At 46.6% G+C, this 20,494-nt stretch overlaps 1 protein-coding gene across 3 annotated transcripts in view; it reads right to left on the minus strand.

Annotated features, from left to right (window-relative positions):
- Nucleotides 1–145: 145 nt before the first annotated feature.
- Nucleotides 146–20,494, minus strand: part of ampd2a (adenosine monophosphate deaminase 2a) — a 77,448-nt gene continuing 57,099 nt past the window's right edge. The window contains exons 4-19 of one of the 3 annotated variants that reach the window (XM_056298240.1): nucleotides 17,873–17,941; nucleotides 16,482–16,593; nucleotides 16,168–16,354; nucleotides 14,969–15,110; nucleotides 14,760–14,849; nucleotides 14,359–14,488; nucleotides 13,356–13,550; nucleotides 12,258–12,389; nucleotides 12,002–12,165; nucleotides 11,750–11,876; nucleotides 8,623–8,786; nucleotides 8,346–8,466; nucleotides 5,896–6,069; nucleotides 5,520–5,630; nucleotides 5,112–5,348; nucleotides 146–3,042 (exon numbers count right to left, since the gene is read on the minus strand). In XM_056298240.1, the coding sequence (XP_056154215.1) occupies nucleotides 5,133–5,348; nucleotides 5,520–5,630; nucleotides 5,896–6,069; nucleotides 8,346–8,466; nucleotides 8,623–8,786; nucleotides 11,750–11,876; nucleotides 12,002–12,165; nucleotides 12,258–12,389; nucleotides 13,356–13,550; nucleotides 14,359–14,488; nucleotides 14,760–14,849; nucleotides 14,969–15,110; nucleotides 16,168–16,354; nucleotides 16,482–16,593; nucleotides 17,873–17,941 (2,134 nt within the window). In that variant the 3' untranslated portion in view covers nucleotides 146–3,042; nucleotides 5,112–5,132. Of the gene's footprint in view, nucleotides 5,349–5,519; nucleotides 5,631–5,895; nucleotides 6,070–8,345; nucleotides 8,467–8,622; nucleotides 8,787–11,749; nucleotides 11,877–12,001; nucleotides 12,166–12,257; nucleotides 12,390–13,355; nucleotides 13,551–14,358; nucleotides 14,489–14,759; nucleotides 14,850–14,968; nucleotides 15,111–16,167; nucleotides 16,355–16,481; nucleotides 16,594–17,872; nucleotides 17,942–20,494 lie in introns of all 3 variants that reach the window. The other 2 variants (XM_056298232.1, XM_056298248.1) reach the window with 2 other exon arrangements.

The raw sequence follows: 20,494 nt of genomic DNA on the forward strand, positions 1-20,494 counted from the left end.
GAATGAACTGGGGAGCTTGATCTGAATTGTCAACCAAAAGGGACATTAGCGAACACGTTATATGTTTGATTTCTGTTATGGTCACACTTTTAACTACAGAACACTTAGCGGTCTTGCTCAAACACCAAACGATGGTACTCGACACTTGTGCAATGAATAAACATGCCTTTATTTTATTCTTCAGACGTTACACATGAACCATATCCGAGGCATCAGACTGAAACTCAGTCTATTTCAAGCCATGAGAATGAGTAAAGATCACTAAACACGATACAACAAATCAGATTTCAACAAAAAAAGTGACAATGTGTAAAAACAGGCATTATGAGAAAAAAAACTAACTAATGAGAATAGAGTGTGAGCATCATAATACTTTCTTTTGAAATAAGTACTTGGGAATACATAAATGTGACTATTACAAGAACAAGAGTCAACTCGGGGTGTAAGTGAAGATATTTGAATAGTCTCTGGGTTGTTTTTGTGCTGGTTCACTATATGGCAGAACAGTGAACAGCATCTCCCACTGGCTGCTGCTGCTCTCCGTCTCACACGTGAATCCTTGTGTGCTATTCTTAATTTCTAGGGTACAACGCTGGCGTTGTTGAGGAAAACACAGTATACAGCAACAAGATGAGAACAGAGGATATTTGTGAGGTAGGGTGCACTACATTGTGCATGCTACAAAAATTTAGTTCTCCGCTACTGTGACCCATGAACAGAAAACATGAAGCCATAAAGTGAACTGCTCATGATACAGTCACCAGCCACCTCTGCACGATGGAGGACATTAGACATTATCTGAATTACATACTATAAACCAGCTGGATTGATATTTGACCACATATCATCCCAGAGACTGACCACAGGTGTCTGTGCCTTTGGTGTGCATCCTTCCTTCAATCCCTAAACACAAAAACATGTTATGTAATTCATGTTACAAAGTAACATGAATTACATGTTGTTACTTTGTAACGTGTCTCATGTTACTTTGTAACATGACTTGTAACATGAATGACTTGCTACTTTGTAACATGTCATTCATGTTACAACGTATTGTAAGACAGTTTGTCTTTACAAATTACATCTAAAAAGGCGAATTCTATGGCTGTGATGTGAAACAAGAGTGAAAGAGCGAGTGGGTGTGACAATATACAGACATCTTTTGGCTTGAATTTTTTTCTCCAGATAAAATGGAGAGGTATGAGGAACACTAATCAGAGTAGAAACAATAAAAACACTATTAAAGGTGAACACAATAAATCAAACGAAACCAAAAAAAGTGAAATATTGGATCGAATTATTTTAAGCTTAAAACTTTGTAAGATAAGGCTAAAATAAGAATAAAATCACAAAGGTGAAAAAAAAATCTGTACGTACCATTCATGAATGAATACTCCATGAACGCAATTAATTTTGAAAATTAAACATCAATATATCTTTATAGAAAATTTCTTACGTCTATAGCCTTTAAAAAAATAAACTTTGTACAGGAAATCCAACGACCACATGAATCCCATCATGTACTGGACAAACACAACCGTAGTGCATCCCTTTAAATGAGAAGCCACGTTTACCCTCCCCAATTATGATGGGCTCTTATTAACTGTATTAATGATCTGCTTTCAAAGTGAACATGTACATTACAGTAGGCTAGTTTCAAATGCTGACATTCTAGGACGTTATCTCTTCTCGTTCTTATGACTACGTTGGATGGTAGGTGGCTGTGGAGCCAATTTTGCAACATCAGCTCCATAATTCTCACGGAAGAACAGCCTTGGCATCAAGTATTATGATACAGAAACAATAACGGTGAAAAATAACCCTCACAGTATGATGGACATGGACATGAAGAAGATGTCCAACGACAGAGAGAGGTATGAGTGAGGATGGGTATGCAATACAAAAATCTCCAGATAGTGCTTGGTGATCCCAGCTTCAACTAGGGTGAAGTCGTAAAAATGCCATAAAGACTCATGCAACAGTCCTTACTGTGTCCCAGCATGGTTTGTGCATTTCAAGAGGGAGGACGAAGTGGACTTTCAATTTGGTTTTGCGTGACCAAATTATCATTGCAAACGTATTACATGACAGCTGGTCAGCAGCCCTGAATTCTTGTTGTTTTACATTACAGCTTGCTGTAATTAACTTCTCAGTCTCTCTTCTAGACAGTAATTATCCATGCAGGCATGCATTACATGAGAAAAAGCACTTAAAAGCAGAGCATTGGAAAAGGGAAGAAAAAGCTTTCTTTCCAAGTTATGAGAAGGCCGAAGCAGACACCAAGCATCCAGCTGGGTGTTGTGTTTCATTCATCATTTCTCATGATATCAGCATGGGAGCCCATGTGATATGATAAAACTGGTGCAGAGCTCGCCATTTTATCCGACGAAAGATGAAATCTTCATACGAGAAAACAGCTTGGAGAATGGGCAAGCAGTGCCCAAAGCTAAAACAAAAAGGCACTGGTAAGTCCTGTCTTGGTGCGTACAGTGCACGTCATGCAAAAGGCGGAAAATAAACAGCTTCATAGGGTTTGTCCTGGGGAACTCACCTTGCTTAAGTCTGTCTACAAGGGTGGGGGGAGGGAACAGAGCAGGATCAAGGCTCAAGCACAAGGTGGTGCAAAGGGTCCAACTATTCAACAGTCACAGTGAGGTTACGGTGGGGATGTTCGCCCCCCCCCCCCCCGGGATGATTTCTGAGTTCATTCCGCTTCACCTGTGCTGTAACCTGTGGTTGCCGTGCTCTATTATGCACACCGCCACAGTTCCAGAAACAGACCATCGGGTACAAACATACCGCAATGGTGCAAATCTACTCTTCTTAGAGGTATTTCAGACCTAACAATTACTTATAAAAAAATCCCTTTCCCTTTGTGGAATGTTTTCAGTCGACCACAGGAAGTTGGCTCCTCTCCGGCTTGAGGCCTACAAAGTCTGCTGGCATCCCTCTCGCCGTTCTTTTATCCTCAGCTAATGAAAATTATAGGAACGCGGCATGCAGTCGTGCTGCGAGTAGTTTACACGTGTGGTCACCGATCGTCTGAAAACACAGTGAGCACAAGCAACACAGTTTAGCGAGCGCTAAAACAGTCTTAACGCTACACCTGTCTGACCGACTTCTCAAGTCGCTAGTGTGTAAAGCAGCTTCTTCTATGTTTTGAAATATAAATTCTCATTATAAGCTAATAACTTTGATTAACACTAGATTTGACTACTCAAAACTCTGAAAACATACCAAACATGGTTGAGCAAGGAAGGCAAATCTGAGCCGACAATCACACTGTACGAATTTAAACACCGTTGCATCTACGTTCCTACATAATGGCTGTGGGTGTCGTGAAGATGCAGGACGTGTTACGTTTAGTAAGGCAGCATGAATGGGTCGTGGACTATGAGCGGCTCTCAGGATGGGTTTACTGTGGAGATAGTTCTGTGAGATGACATCGGTCATCTTTTCTAGCAAAGTCCATAGATCAACTGATGTTGGACTGTGTGGCTTTGGCCTGACAAAATGGAGTCAGAAGGAGGAGCTATGAGATGGACTAAGCAGAGGAAACACTCACTTACAGTGTCTTTAGCGAGGGAAACACAACTTTCCCAGTCAAAGAAAGTTGAATCAGTTCATCAGGCCCCGTTTATTGAGAGAGAAATGTTACTTGTGTGGAAGATGGCGGCCTCACCCAGTGCCGACTATGCAGTGTCTTTGTCCACATCTAAGTTTGTGTCTTCATGTGAAGGTTTTTATTTTGTTCGTCGATTTTTTTCGCTTAATGGCTAGGAGAGCTGGCGTTGGATCGGCTGAGGGAGTCTGGTCTGCCTCATCCAATGGGCCCAGGAACCACGGCCCTACCTGGAGCTGCGCATGGGGAGGAAACACCGAGGGCAGTCTGGCAGGACGCGGAAGCAGGGCAGGCTAAGCTAACTGCTAGCCCATGCAGACCGGCGGTTCCGCCAGTCATCCTGGCTGGCGTTCATTCTCTGGACAGAAGAATTTTTTGGACTGAGTTGCACTGAGTGGACTGTGTTGTTCACTGTTTGTGTTTTTTATTTTGCTTTGTTCTCTTTGTTTTTGTATGTTTTTGGTGGCGTCGTTTTTGGGAAATTATGGACGTGTTTTTTGTGTTGCATTGCTGTGGGCTGGGGGAAACGAAATGTCATTTCTTTGTGTATACAAGTGTATATAAGAAATGACAATAAATTGTTCCTGATCCTTGACCTCTTCAGGCTCAGTGAGATGAGGGATGAAACGTTTCTCTCAGTAAACGTTGTGTCCAGATGAACTGATTCACTTTCTGTGACTTTCTTACCTTGATTACTAAGAACACATAAAGACACAGCTTTCTCAGGTCTCCCCGCTTACTTTGTGCATTAATGGAATATGCTGGCGCCAATTATCCCCGGCTAACCTTAGCCATGCCCACTGAGACTCGACCTGTCACAGTGAGACGTGAAGAGAAGGGACAGAAATGGACAGATCTAACTCAAGCTCAGTCTGCAAAAATACTGAATCTCAGAGAAACAGTGGGCTGGCTATCCCTTTTCTGCACATGGGTCTACAACCCATGTTCAAACGACAAAGACAACTGAGGTCTGAGCACTCTAGGGGGCACTGCTTCCATGGCTTTTGGCAGCGGTGTGGCTGTTGACGTGAGGTGACGTGACGTGACGTGACGTTCAATAGCAATGGCTGGGAGTTGAGCTGGGGGTTGTCAGAGGTAGAGCGAGGACAAGAGTCCTCTCTTTGCATCTCTTCAAAGGTTGATGCTAGATCCAACGGGGTGTAGGCACGGACGTAGACGTGATTGGTTGTTGGTTAGGGTTAGGGTTAGGGTATAAACTCTTTTTGAATTCCCATTGTTAGCAAGCTTTAACATTAGCTATCGTTACAGTACGATCTGGCAATGTTAAGGTCAGATGTAAGCTAGCTAGCTAGCTAAATGTTTCAGTGTGCATCGTTTGTTTCAAGTCAGTGCGCTTTGAGGTTCCGTGCTGTCTATTGGCTGATGCAACAGCCAATCACGGCTACTTTCGTGCCTACACCCCGTTGGATCTAGCATCAACCCTCTTCAAAGTCATGCTGGGAGGGGCCGAAGGGTGGAGAGGATTTACAGGTGGAGACGACTGCTGATTTTAGCGCTGTCCGGGGAGGGGGGCCATGGACAAAGAATCTTCCTCATCAATGGTGTCCAGCTCCTCTGTGCGCACGGCATGGATGATGAGGTTGAGCTCCTCGCAGAGGGTCTCGCTGCGGTAGGCCACGCGAATGTCGGGGACATTCGTGCGGCGGATGTCATTGCTCTCAGGACCCTCCCTGCAGTAGTAGGGCCCCAGCCAGTAGCTTTTTACCTGAAGCACAGAGCAGCCAAAATAAATACAGGGCAAACTGATACAGAAATATATGCCAGCTGATATGGAAACGTACTTTGACGGATAGTTGCTACAACAACGGACCATTGCATGTTACCATAATAGTTTTAAAAGGAAAATTAAGTGACACGCTGAGCACACAACAGCTACCTTATGTGAGAAACCGCTCATGAGGACACTGTTTCTCGCCAGCTCACACATGTCACAGGAGCTCAGTTTCCACACCTGAGTGGCGATGCTGTACTCCTCCATCAGAGGCTCCTAAGGGCAATCACACACACACACACACACACACACACACACACACACACACACACACACACACACACACACACACACACACACACACACACACACACACACACCAGCATGGAATATGTGCTTATAAGAAAAGTGAACATAATTTAACAACAAATTTAGCAACAAATTAGCCCTATTGTCTTGTTTCTGTTAAAACTCTTCCAGGCTCCTGCACTTGAAAGGCAGGCTATACATGTAGTTTATGTCCACATTTATGAAGACTGACCTTGGTGAAGTGGAACTGGAGAGGGTCATCGGTGGACAGAGAGACCATGAGGCCTCTGGACAGGTACTCTGGCAGTGGGTTGCGGTGATAGCTCAGGAACAGGCTGTTATTACTCAGAGGCGACATGGCGATGCCAATTTGAGCCAGGTAGTACAGATACTGCAGCACTGGGGCCTAAGGGACATGCAAGGAAGAGGGGAGAAAAATAAATAAATACATCTCCGAGTCTTGGTTCATAGGGGTCCAAGAATAGAACAGGATTATTAGGACTTCAGGTTATCAAATGGTCAGAGCTGTATGGACTATTTGCTCGGTGGCCCAGTGGTTAGCACTGTTGCCTCACAGCAAGAAGGTCCTGGGTTCGAACCCTAGGGCGTCCCAGGTCCTTTCTGTGTCGAGTTTGCATGTTCTCCCCGTGTCTGTGTGGATTTCCTCCAGATGCTCCAGTTTCCCAAAAAAGACATGCATGGGGCGTGTGGGTAGCATAGCGGTCTATTCCACTGCCTACCAACACGGGGATCGCCGGCTCGAATCCCCGTGTTACCTCCAGCTTGGTCGGGCATCCCTATAGACACAATTGGCCGTGTTTGCGGGTGGGAAGCCGGATGTGAGAATGTGTCTTGGTTGCTGCACTAGTGCCTCCTCTGGTTGGTCGGGATGCCCGTTCGGGGGGGGGGGGGGACTAGCGTGATCCTCCCACGCGCAATGTTTCCCCCGGTGAAGCTCCTCACTGTCAGGTGAAAAGAAGCGGAGGAAGCATGTGGTAGTCTGCAGCCCTCCCCAGATCAGCAGAGGGGGTGGAGCAGCGACCGGGACAGCTCGGAAGAGTGGGGTAATTGGCCAGATACAATTGGGGAGAAAAAGGGGGGGGGAAAGCAAAAAAAAGAAAAGAAAGAAAAAGACATGCATGTTAGGGTTAATACCCCTGTCTGTCCCCTGAGCAAGGCAATAGGAAAATAACTGGAGTTGGTCCCCAGGTGCTGCAGCTGCCCACCTCTCCTATACAGTAGGATGGGTTACATGCAGAGAACATGTCATTGTAACCTGAACAATGACAAAATAACGTGGCTTTCTTTCATCTCATAGGCAGTGAAGGTTCGATAGTGATACTAACTTGCATTAAATGAAGTTGTGTACATATGGTTGTATGTGTGTTGACATTACTATATTTAAGCAGAAAATAACTTCATGGGCACAAATACCCCAAGTTATAGGAAAACAATAGCTTTTCAGTAGCAAAAACTGGAGGACCAAACCACAAGCACTTCATGTATAGCAGATGTGCATCTATGTATATCTATCCATGCTCAGTAGGTCAGAGGATGACTCGTGTTACCTTTAAGGGTTTTTATTTCTACAAACCGAAACCTGATTGTTTTGATTATATGTTATATATTTTTATAGCATATGAACAAAACCTACCTTACTAATGCTAACAGTATATTCTGACTAATTTCAGAATGATGGACAGCTACGATTTGACAGAAACTTGCCACTACTCTAAATTCACTGTTGTGAAATCAATGTGTGAATTTAAAAAAATCCTCTTTGCTTTAATGCAACTTAAAGGGAAGGTTTACAAGATGGTTGTGAAACCAGCTATGTTGTATGGTTTGGAGACGGGGGCGGAGATGGAGGTGGCAGAGTTGAAGATGCTAAAATTTTCGTTGGGACCTTTACAATAGCAAGGTGTTCAGAAAGGCTAAGTCCCTTCTGGAGTGCCAAGGTCGGCCCCTTCGGCCAGAGTTTGAGCTGTTAGCCTCAGGTCGTCGGTTGAGGATGCCCTGTATTAGGACCAAGAGATACAAGGCTTCCTTTGTCCCCACTGCCATCCAATTGTTAAATGGTAGATAGTATTCATCTGTTGTCTGCTGATCACTTGTTTCCTTGGTCTGTATATTTGAACTCCTTTGGTTCTCCTTGCCCACTATGTCCTGTTGTCAATTCTGTCTTGGTGTTTGTATGTTTTCATTTTGTGTGAGTTTTTATCATACTGGCTGCAAACTGATTTCCCTGTAAGGGACAATAAAGACACTTTGACTTTGAAGGACAGGATTAGGAATGAGTATATTAGAGGGATAGCTCAGGTTGGACGGTTTGGAGACAAAGCAAGAGAGGCAAGATTGGGATGGTTTGGACATGTGTGGAGGAGAGATGCTGGGTATATTGGGAGAAGGATGCGGAATATGGAGCTGCCAGGGGAGAGAAAAGAGGAAGGCCAAAGAGGAGGTTTATGGATGTGATGAGGGAGGACATGCAGGTGGCTGGTGTGACAGAGAAAGACGTAGAAGACAGGAAGAAATGGAAATGGATGAGCCGCCGTGGCAACCCCTAACGGGAGCAATCGAAAGTAGTAGTAGTGGTAGTAGTAGTAATAGTAGTAGTAGTAATAATAGTAATAGTAGTAGTAGTAGTAGCTTTAATGCAACTTCCAGCCCCCGATAAAGCACCTTTCTGAGCAGCAGTCCATGGGAAATGTTCTCCGACAGCATGAAACCTGACACCAGGTGGTGAATAGGTCCCGCCTCCCCACAGTGAGGTCGCAACACAAACGTATGGAAGCCCCGCCTCCTGCAAAAGATAAATACATGAACAAAAAATCTTTTTAAGCTAACATATCATTCAAAAGGGGTTTTGTGTGAACGACTACACACTTAAATGAACCGGTGAGCAATGAAGTGAGTAAGAGTCCTGTTTTCTGAAATTACCGGTCTGGCGGCCTCATACCTGCGCAGATGGTTGAGCACGGTCATATTGGCATAGGTGTAGTAGAGGTAGTAGGAGTAGGGCGGGTTATCCTCTTCTGTCCAGTTGACTGGCAGCGGGCTGTCAAGGTTGAAGATATGGTGCTCGGGCTTGGACTCGTCATCCACACTGTCAAAACCCACCACCTGTCAACACACACATCACACAAGCACAAACAACGGCAACGTCGGTCAAACCCCTTCAGGGGGTGGTGAACTCAAGAGTGTGAGGAAGCAGCCTGGTGTCAGGGGAGCTCAGACTTCTTCTGTGAGTCACCAGGATAGTCAAGAGGCTGCTGTAGCTGTTTTAAGGTACACAAGGAGAAAGCGGGGACAGTTTCTGGTGTGTGTGTATGTGTGTGTGTGTGTGTGTGTGTGTGTGTGTGTGTATTGGGGCAGACAGAGGAGGAGATACCATATGTACTGAGACATATACAAGGGAAGAGACATCCAAATAGGGGTTGTCATGATACCAAAATGTTCAACTCTGATACAATACTAGCAAAAATTTTCTATACCACGGAGAGAGAAATTCCATAATATCCCATGCATCCAACCGCTTATCCCAATTGGAGTTGCAGGATGCTGGAGCCTATCCCAGCAGTCGGGTCGGACCCTTTAGTTGACTGGTTAGCGCAGTCGCTCGTGGTGCGGGCGACCTGGGTTCGTGTCCTGGCCGCGGCAGATTCCTGGCTGCCCCCAAAATTCGTGACATTGGTGTCAGAAGTGAGACGGTGAGACCATGAGGTCATCGGAAGTGCGTGCGCCCAGAGGCGTGAGGGAGCTGATATGCTGAAGCTTGGGGACGCGCTTCTGAAGGGGGGGGGGGGGTAGTGCAACGAGCATGAATGAGCAGACTCGCTAGCCGGCTGGCTAATGGGTCGGACCCCAAATGTAGCGAATTCCTGGGGCAGCCGGGAACCGCCACAGCCGGGACGCGAACCGGGGTCTCCTGCGCCCCGGGCGACTATATTAACCAATCGGCTAAAGGGTCCGACCCGTTAGCCAACTGGCTAGCGAGTCATGGTCGTTACACATAATACCGAAATCAATTTTCATTGAAGGATTTCTCATGTGCAGACGAGATAAAGAATTTTTATACTATAAAGCCATTTCTTTTCTACACAATAAAACAATATTTCCAATTGAAAATTAAATAGTGAAACAATGGCAGTTATTGGGGCAAAAGTATAGTGCAGGGTATTTGAAAGTGAGAGCGAGAGAGAGAGAGAGAGAGAGCGCAACAGAGAGCAAGAGAGCGAGAGAGAGCTAGAGAGAGAGAGCAAGAGAAAGAGAGCTAAAGAGAGAGTGAGCTAAAGAGAGAGCGCGAGAGCAAGAGAAAGCGCGTGAGAGAGAGCTATAGCGAGAAAGCGAGCAAGAGAGCTAGACCGAGACAGTGAGAGCTAGAGAGAGAGAAAGAGAGCTAGAGACCAAGAGAGAGCGAGAGTGAGCTAGAGAGAGCAAGAGAGAGTGAGAAAGAGCAAGAGCAAGAGAAAGAGAGAGTGAGAGCGAGCTAAAGAGAGCGCGAGAGCAAGAGAAAGAGAGTGAGAGAGAGCTAGACCGAGACAGCGAGAGAGAGAGAGAGAGAGAGAGAGAGAGAGAGCTAGAGAGACAGAGAGAGAAAGAGAGCTAGAGAGAGAGAGCAAGCTAGAGAGAGAGCGAGAAAGCAAGAAAGAGTGAGACAGCTAGAGAGAACTAGAGAGAGCTAGAGAGAGAGCGAGAGAGAGAAAGAGAGAGATCTCGCTACGTAAAGTGCAGAATGCTGAGGCTGGCTCAGTCTAACCAGCCAGTCCAAGCTGAGGGAAATCAAACCTTCAGCAGGCAGTCAGTTGAGCAGCAGCCAGGCTGCAGACACGGTGGAATGCAGGGAAACCGCCTGCGACTGTCTGCGGGCTGAGGGTGTGTAATCTTACCGATAAGACATAGTCATACATTTTTATGCCCAGTCAAATTAAATCAAATAAAATGAAAAAAAAACCCCACATAAGCTCAACAACTAACCAAGATAAGCCAGACGTGCCTGGCATGCAGATTAGCTCACTCTGTGCCTTACTGCCACTCACCACACACACTGTGTGTGGCAATTTCCGGCACTTTGCACCAAACAGAGTCTTTTTATTTGTGTGTGTCTCTGCATGTCAGCAGAGCCGAGTCATACAGGTCAGGAAAACCCAGCACAGTTAATCAGCCCCCCTCCATGTTGTTGGAGACGCGCAAACTAATATTTGCAAGGGGGGGGGGGATTTTCACAGAGGGCGTTTCGTTGAAATCCAGCCGGTTGCAGCTACATGCTTTTCTTGTGTGGTGGGATCAAAGCTGCAGAATTATTTTTGGGATTTTTACTTTTTTTGTCATGGCGCCGCTTGTGCTGCAAGTTATCCAAGCTGATAGGAATCAGGAACAATCAGGAACCATTTATTGTCATTTCTTTCATGTACTTGTGTACAACAAAAGAAACGAAATTCCGTTTCCCCCAGCCCACAGCAGTGCGACACAAAAGACATTTCGACACACCTCCCCGCACTCCACACGACAACACTAAAACACAGCCAACACTAGGCGACGCCGCCGCCAGACCGCCCTGTTATCGGAACTGCTGGTCTGCATGGGCTAGCAGTTAGCTTAGCTTAGCCTGCCCCGTTTCCGCGTCCTGTCAGACCGCCCTTGGTATTTCCTCTTTGGGCGCAGCTCCAATCAGGGCCGTGGTCGCTGGGCCCACAGGACGCAGCAGACCAAGCTCTCCCAGCCATCAAACGAAGACACAACAAACTTGGACACAGATGTGGACAAAGACACTGCATGGACGGTACTGGGCGAGGCCGCCACACCGGTACTGGGTGAGGCCGCTGCAAACGTGAATTCGCGCCGTCATCTTCCCATGCCGTAAGCAGAAATATTGTCACAAATATTAGTCACCTCTTATTCAAAGTGAATGAACGCAGTGGTGATGGGTGGCTTAACCGCTGCCAGCATGACGTCAGGCAGGCTGGTATCAAATGTGTTGCGCACTGGAGGTTGATATCATTGTAAAAATTCAGAATTGATACCTAGCGATATTTTTGACGTTATATTTGATCAGGGGGAATTTCTCCCTCCTGAGTTGTACTCACATGCTGCAGGAAGAGGTGCAGCTCTGGATGGCTGCGCGGGTTGATAGTGACCTCAAACAAAGGCATGAAGATATTCTCCAGCATCTCCTGGAAATTGGCCAGCTGATTCTTGGTTCGGTACACATCACTGTGGCGTAGGCAAATATCACAGTTACACACAAATGGCGACAGGTAAGGCGGAGAGCAAAAGCATGTACGGTCCATGGCTCAAATCACGAGCGTGATTGTGCCGCAAACTGAGGCACCACTTACAAGAGGCGGGGAACCTGGACAAGCCAGCGCACGTTGTCGGAGTAGACACGGTGTTTGACAGCCCACTGGGCTAGTTTGTCCCACTCGTCACGGGAGCGACCATAGATGGACAGGCGCAGCTCAGAGTTCTGGTACTTGCTCTCCTCCAAGTCGGACATCACCTCCTGGACAAACAGTGATGAACAGGAGATGTCATTAACGCTGCTTCCTGCGACAAGGTCAAACGTGTCACTGAACATGAATAGGTTTTTCGCACCTTAATGATGTGTGCAAAGTATTTCCCTTCAATGTGGTTGTCGGTCTTGATGAAGATCTCTCTCAGGATGGATTCTCCGATTGGGTTGTATTTGGCGTTGAACTTGTCAAAGCGGTGGAACGTGTTACGGTCCTAAGTAGAGGAAAGAAACAGTATTAATGGATCCTCACCTGAACCAATTAACACTTAGTACCTCAGTATAGATTGGTTGATGCTAGATCCAACGGCGTGTAGTCACAAAAGTAGCCGTGATTGGCTGTTGCAGCCATGATTGGCTGTTGCGTCGGCCAATAGACAGCGCGGAACCTTGAAGCGCACTGACTTGAAACAAACGATGCGCACTGAAACATGCTTACAACTGACCTTAACATTGCCAGATCGTACTGTAACCCTAACCCTAACCCTACCGCTATTGCTATCGCTAGCTAACTAACGTTAACTTAATTTGCCCCAACTATTGCTCTGTCTGTCGGTCTGGCAGTCAGTGCGCTTCAAGGTTCCACGCTGTCTATTGGCCGAAGCAACAGCCAATCACGTCTACTTCCGTGCCTACACCCCGTTGGATCTAGCATCAAGCGTATAGATTCTCCTGCATACTACTTCCTTAAATCCCTCCCCCCCTTTTCTCCCCAATTGTACTTGGCCAATTACCCCACTCTTCCGAGCCGTCCCGGTCGCTGCTCCGCCCCCTCTGCCGATCCGGGGAGGGCTGCAGACTACCACATGCCTCCTCCGATACACGTGGAGTCGCCAGCCGCTTCTTTTCACCTGACAGTGAGGAATTTCACCAGGGGGACGTAGTGCGTGGGAGGATCACGCTATTCCCCCCAGCTCCCCCTCCCCCCTGAGCAGGTGCTCCAACCGACCAGAGGAGGTGCTAGTGCCGCGACCGGGACACATACCCACATCCGGCTTCCCACCCACAAACACAGCCAATTGCGTCTGTAGGGACGCCCGACCAAGCCGGAGGTAACACGGGATTTGAACCGGCGATCCCCGTGTTGGTAGGCAACAGAATAGACCACTACGCTGCCTGGACGCCCTTAAATTCTTTAAATAATTCTGTGCGTGTCTCTTGTCTTTGCCCCCACTCCTCACCGCATGCATGTCCAGAGTGTCTACGCTCAAGTCAAAGGCTGTCAGGTTCATGCTTTCAAACACGTCCATGAGAGTCTGTCCACGCCCACGCTCAATATGGACAATCTCCCCGGGATACTTCTTCATGGCTCGCTTGATAAAACGTAGCAGGTGCTTCTGGTTCATACAGGATGATGCATGAATGTGTGTGTCCACCTGGAGGCAGAAGAGAGCAGCACAACAGGATGAGCGACACCCTTCGGCTGTCTGAACGGAAAATGACATGTCTATTTCCCACAAATGTTTTTATGAACAAGTAGAGATGAGAGGAGGTTTGGCCCCGGATCAACTCCCAAGTTCATTTCAGGACCTGTCTTATCAAGTGTTAACTTTAAAAATGACTCTTATTATTGATGTTTTTTCATGAAAAATTGAAAACATCCATTCATCCATCCATTATCCAAGCCACTTATCCTAATTAGGGTCGCAAGGACGCTGCAGCCTATCCCAGCAGTCATTGGGCAGCAGGCGGGGAGACACCCTGGACAGGCCTCCAGGCCATCACAGGGCCCACACATTCACACCTAGGGACAATTTAGTACGGCCAGTTCACCTGACCTACATGTCTTTGGACTGTGGGAGGAAACCGGAGCACCCGGAGGAAACCCACGCAGACACGGGGAGAACATGCAAACTCCACACAGAGGACAACCCGGGACAACCCCCAAAGTTGGACTACCCCGGGGTTCGAATCAAGGACCTTCTTGCTGTGAGGCAACCGTGCTAACCACTGCGCCACCCAATGTGTGTGTCTGTGTGTGTGTATACACACACATTGAAAACATTGAGACTTATTTGTTTTTAGGAGCTGGCTGGCTGAGCATTAACACTCAACAATCAGTTTAGTCTGTCAGTTCACTTTTCTAGCTGTAGTATGGTATTGCCACTGACTGACCACACCCTTGCAATGTCATTAAAATGGGATGTTGCTCAGACATGTGTAACTGTCGGGTGAGGGCTTTGCCTTGCGGATGTTGTAGAAGTCTCTGTGAGGGACTTTCTTCTGAGCTGCCAGTTCCTTCATCTCGTTCAACAGGATGTGCATCTGGAATTTGGAGCTTAAGTACTGAAGACGGCGGTAGCAGAAAGACTTCCTGTAAAACCCCACATAGAAGACAAATGACAGTACATGTTTAAAATGGCTTTAGAAATTATTACAGCACTAAAAGCACAGGGAGATAATATCATATATTTGAGATATATATATATATATATATATATATATATATATAAATAATATAATTTAATATTGATATATGTCTAATAATTATATATATATATACATACTGTTTATTATATATATATATACATACATGTGTGTGTGTGTGTGATAATACCAGAGTACATAATACCAGAAACACTTACACTGGTCCATTGATAATAAGAGCCATCATGACATTCATGTCTGCAATGTACTCCTTCAAGTCAGGATAGGGCAGGTCAAGCTCTGTACTCCTGGATATTGACGACATAATTGGGGAGAAAAAATAATATCCTCAGTAATTTTATGCAGAATAATTCAAATTTCTAAAATAAAAGGTAAAATTAGGATAAGTGAGTGAGTGAAAACTCACTTTTCCAAGGGGCTATTCTTGGTGTAGACGTGGATGACTCCATCGACCATACTGCAGCCATATCCTGTGTCAGTGGGCATATTCTTGGGGTCCTGATTCTCGTAAGGGTGCGTCTTGGAGACGGGTGGATGGACAGGAGCATCTCGGAGTAGAAGATGGACAAAAAAAGTCAAATTACAACAGAGCGCTAGCTTTGACGGCCAGACGAATCTACTGAGTTGATCAGATTGCTCAAGATGGCAACACACAAACTAACATATCTATAATATCAGTAAGGTCATTTACCACCGCACTAGATTTATACTGCAGTTTATAGTTTTCCATTAGTGTGCTGACAGATGTAGCTATGACAGAGAGTGGCATCCTTCAACTGGTCTGGGCTTGTTTTTGGTTTATTTTGAGGGTTCCCAAAGTTGCTTCCCTGCAAAATGATAAAAGCCCTGCTAGACAGGCACGCTATATGACAGACTAGATCAGCTCCCGCTCTTCTCAGCTGCATCTAAAGAGCACTGGGGGTTGAAAATGATGACATTAAAGAAAACACTCGAGTTCTGGGTATCAACTGGCATGCCTACATATAGGTGTTGGCCACTACTAAATGCCAGTTGTGTTTAACCATAGGTCCTTGTGGCGTTTTATGTCTTAGTCGGGGATACTTTGAGGAGCAGCAGTCCTCATTTCCATCCATCCATCCACTATCCAAGCCGCTTATCCCAATCGGGGTCACGGGGATGCTGGAGCCTATCCCAGCAGCCATTGGGCGGCAGGTGAGGAGACACCCTGGACAGGCCACCAGGCCATCACAGGGCCCACACATTCACACCTTGGGGCAATTTTAGTACGGCCGATTCACCTGACCTACATGTCTTTGGACTGTGGGAGGAAAGTGGAGCACCCGGAGGAAACCCAAGCAGACACGGGGAGAACATGCAAACTCCACACAGAGGACATCCCGGGATGACCCCCAAGTTTGGACAACCCTGGGGTTCGAACACAGGACCTTCTTGCTGTGAGGCAACCGTGCTAACCACTGCACCACCGGGCTGCCCCTGTCCTCATTTTTTGCCTGATTTTTAACATTTATCCAATGGACTGACAAAATCCTCCTATTTTCAAATATTAAATTTGTCCCTTTAACTAACAAGTGACTACAGTACCATCTTAAGGGCTTTTGTGTTCGTTGTGCAGGTGTGTTATACCAGCATCTACGGGGGTCTCTGGGATCTCCTCGTAGACCTGAAGGTCCATCGGTTTCTCCCCCAGCTCCAGCAAGGAGCGGGCTGTGGTCTTACAGAAGCTCTGCATGGAGCGAGAAATGTACTTCTCCCGAATGAACAACGCCTTCACCACACACTTGGCAGCATCCACCAGATCAGTGAAGGGCACCTTGACGTGACGCAAAGAGAGACACAGGTGGGCAACTGGGTGTCTAAACATGGAAGAAATCAAACTAGGATCCCCCCCCCCCCACACACACACAACCCCTCGGGAAATTATTTTTGATGGTCCTCACCCCACATTTTTCCTCCCCGGAAATGGAAACACGCTGGTACTCCCTCTCTACCGGGATCTCCCTCTCTGGAAAGCCGTCATCCACAGTGTCTACACTCTTCTCCTTCATAAACCTGAGAAACAATGAGAGAGAGAGAGAGAGAGAGAGAGAGAGAGGTGGAGAAAGATTGGAGAGTGACAGAGAGAGAGAGGAAAGGGAAAAAGGCAGACAAGTGTGACACAAAAGGGGTATAAATTAGTGGATAAATCAAGTGTTATTAGAAATTTGGATGTTCCTGCAGTTTCTCTGTGCTGTGGAGCAACAACTATAGCACACCGGGAAGGTCTACTGCTAGGGTATACTGCTACCTCGAACCTGAAAAATTTATCTGAATCATTCAAGAATGATGTGAAACTTTCATAATGTATGATCTGAGGCTGCAGGAGCTCCCCATCTCCTTACTGCACACAAGCTGTTTATGGAGGTCCTCAGGACAGTCTTTTTATCAAGGATACACAGTGATTCGATCCGACATTGACGATGAGATTCAAACCAAGATCAACAGACTTGGCAGATGTGGTGAAGCCTTTATCAATAAGTCTTGAAATAACCATTTCTAACTAAACAAGTATGACACAGAGCAGAAAGAGACTTTGACTGGGCCTTAGAGAGCCCAACTGTGTCTCTAAAGGAGTAAAAGAATAAGTTACCGGTTTGCGCTCCACTATACACTACCTCACGTCACCAGCAGAGCGCAACAACCGGTATTATATTGTGCTGGTGGTCATTTTGGAAAGAGTCAGGTACATAAGAAGAAAAGAGCGTGTATCAGTCTATTCTGACAACAACAGGAGGTACTAAATAGTGTTCAGTGTGAGCATAGCTACAATATTCTGAGTCAGTGATGAGCCGGTAGGCCTAGTTATGACAGAGAGACAGACAGACAGACAGACAGACAGAGAGAGAGAGAGAGAGACAGAGAGAGAGACAGAGAGAGAGAGAGAAAGAGAGAGATAGAGAGAGGGACGGAGGGAGAGCTAGAAAAAGAAAACCAGAAAGAGAGATAGAAAGACAGAGAGCGAGAGAAAGAGACAGAGACACAGAGGGGGGGATAGAAAGAAAATCAGAGAACAAGAAAAAGAGGAAGAGAAGGGGAGAGAGAGCGAGAACCAGAGAGAAAAAGAGAAAGAGAAATAGAGATAGAAAGATAGAGAGCAAAAGAGAGAAACAGAGACAGAGAGAGAGAGAGAGAGACAGAGAAACAGAGAGAGAGAAAAAGAAAACCATAGAGAAAAAGAAGAGAAATACAGATAGAAAGATAGAGAGAAAGAGAGACAGACAGACAGAGAGAGAGATACAGAGAGAGGACTGAATACATCATACGGTAAAGTATTCAAACGGGGCTGACTCACTCCAGATCCAGAGCACTGTCGATTTTCATGAAGTCCTGCTTGGCGCGGAGCAAAATCTCAGGCTCAAGCCTAGGGGGATATGCAGCAGCGCGGGGGCGTGACAAGGTGGGGGGGGGGGGGACAGGCAGACGGGCACCAGACATAGTGGGAAGAAACACACCACAGAGAGAGAGAGACCCCACACACCCACACACCCACACACACACACACACACAATGAGACGAAGGCAGCGGATCAAGAGGTAAAACAGCAAAAGGTCAGTTAGTGGCGGAACAACTAGATTGGTAAACAGGGTGGACCCAAGCACCCAGGAGACAGACACCACCTCCCTCTGACAGCTGGGGGCAGATCAGGTTGGGGGACCATGGCGTGTTCCGACTGCTGGCTGGCCCAGTTAGCTAACTGCTGGGGTTAGTTAGCCCGCAAACTGACACGTTGGCAGACGTTGAGCATCCGTGCATGGGTGAAAGAAAGCATGACTGTGTGTAAATACAGAGTTCTTATTTTAAATCTAGGGTGGGGGTCAGCAACCTGCGGCTGTGGACCCACTTGCAGCTCTTTTGCCCGTCTCCAGTGCTCCCTGTGGCTTTGACAAAAATTTTATGGAAATGAATAAGGATTATTTTTTCAACTTTTCATTTATCGTTGTTGTAGGCCTAAAGTGATTCTTACGTTACACTGAATAAAAAATTGTTTTAACATTTCGTCAACTAAAATGTGCGTCATAGCCTACGTCTACGGCAACCCAGCTACTGAGGATGCACAAGCCAGGTCACTCTTAGTGCTGGTCCCAAGCCCAAATAAATGGGAAGGGTTGTGTCAGGAAGGGCATCCGGTGTAAAACCTTTGCCAAATCAAATATACAGATCATAAATCAGATTTCCATACCGGATTGGTCGAGGTCCGGGTTACCAACGACCGCCACTGGTACTGTTGGCCAGCAGGGTGCCGGTGGAAACTATGCTACTGTTGAGTGAAGGAGAAGGAGAGGGGGAAGGCATGTCCAGAGGCAGCAGGAGAGGAGTAAGGGTAGGCGTGTGGAAGTGAGAGTCAGAACTTTGAATGTTGGCACTATGACTGGTAAAGGCAGAGAGTGGGCTGATATGATGGAGAGAAGAAAGGTAGGCATACTGTGTGTGCAAGAGACCAGGTGGAAGGGGAGTAAGGCCAGGAGTATCGGAGGTGGATTCACACTCTTCTACCATGGCGCAGATTGGAGGAGAAATGGGGTAGGGGTAATTCTGAAGGAAGAGTATGTCAAGAGTGTGCTGGAGGTGAAGAGAGTGTCAGACAGAGTGATGAGTATGAAGCTGGAAACTGAAGGCGTCATGATGAATGTTATCAACACCACAAGTTGGGTGAGAGATGAAAGAGAAAGAAGAATTCTGGAGTGAGCTGGATGAAGTGGTGGAGAGGGTACCCAAGAGGGAGAGAGTGGTGGTTGGAGCAGACTTCAATGGGCATGTTTGTGAAGGGAACAGAGGTGATGAGGTGGTGATGGGTAGGTATGGTGTCAAGGAGAGGGATGAGGAAGGACAGATGGTGGTGGATTTTGTGAAAAGGATGGAAATGGCTGTGGTGAATACATATTTCAAGAAGAGGGAGGAACACAGGGTGACGTATAAGAGTTGAGGAAGGGCCACACAGGTGGACTATATTTTATACAGGAGGTATGATCTAAAAGGGACTGGAGACTGCAAGGTAGTGACAGGGGAGAATGTAGCTAGGCAGCATCACCAGGTTGTCTGTAGGATGACTTTGGAGACCAAGAAGAGGAAGAGAGTGAAGGCAGAGCCGAAGATCAAATCAGAATCATGTTTATTGGCCATGTAGGTTTGCACATACATGGAATTTTACTCCGGTTTCGTGGCTCTCTCAGTGTACTTAACATAGAATAAATGGTGGAAGTTGAAGAAGGAAGACTGTTGTGTGGAGTTCAGGGAGGAGTTAAGACAGGCGCTGGGTGGTAGTAAAGACATGCCGGATGGCTGGGCAACCACTGCAGAAATAGTGAGGGAGACAGCTAGGAAGGTACTTGGTGTGTCATCAGGACAGAGGAAGGAAGACAAGGAGACTTGGTGGTGGAATGAGGAAGTACAACAAAGTATACATAGAAAGAGGTTGGAAAAGAAGAAGTGGGGTAGAGAGATGAAGAAAGTAGACAGGAGTACAGGGGGATGTGGCGTAAAGCGAAGGGAGAGGTGGCAAAGGCAAAGGAAAAGGCGTATGGTGAGTTGTATGAGAGGTTGGACACTAAGGAAGGAGAAAAGGACTTGTACCGATTGGCTAGACAGAGGGACCGAGATGGGAAGAATGTGCAGCAGGTAAGGGCGATCAAGGAGAGAGAAGGAAATGTACTGACAAGTGAGGAGAGTGTGTTGAGAAGGTGGAAGGAGTACTTTGAGGAGCTGATGAATGAAGAAACTGAGAGAGAGAAGGTTGGATGATGTAAGGATAGTGAATCAGGAAGTGCAGTGGATTAGCAAGGAGGGAGTGAGGGTAGCTATGAAGAGGATGAAGAGTGGAAAGGCAGAAAATGAGAGGATGCCTGAGGAGAGGAGAAGAAGCATACTGGTACCGATTTTTAAGAACAAGGGCGATGTGCAGAACTGTAGCAACTAC

This window comes from Lampris incognitus, chromosome 2 (genome assembly GCF_029633865.1).
Source record: "Lampris incognitus isolate fLamInc1 chromosome 2, fLamInc1.hap2, whole genome shotgun sequence".
Taxonomy (NCBI): Eukaryota; Metazoa; Chordata; class Actinopteri; order Lampriformes; family Lampridae; genus Lampris; species Lampris incognitus.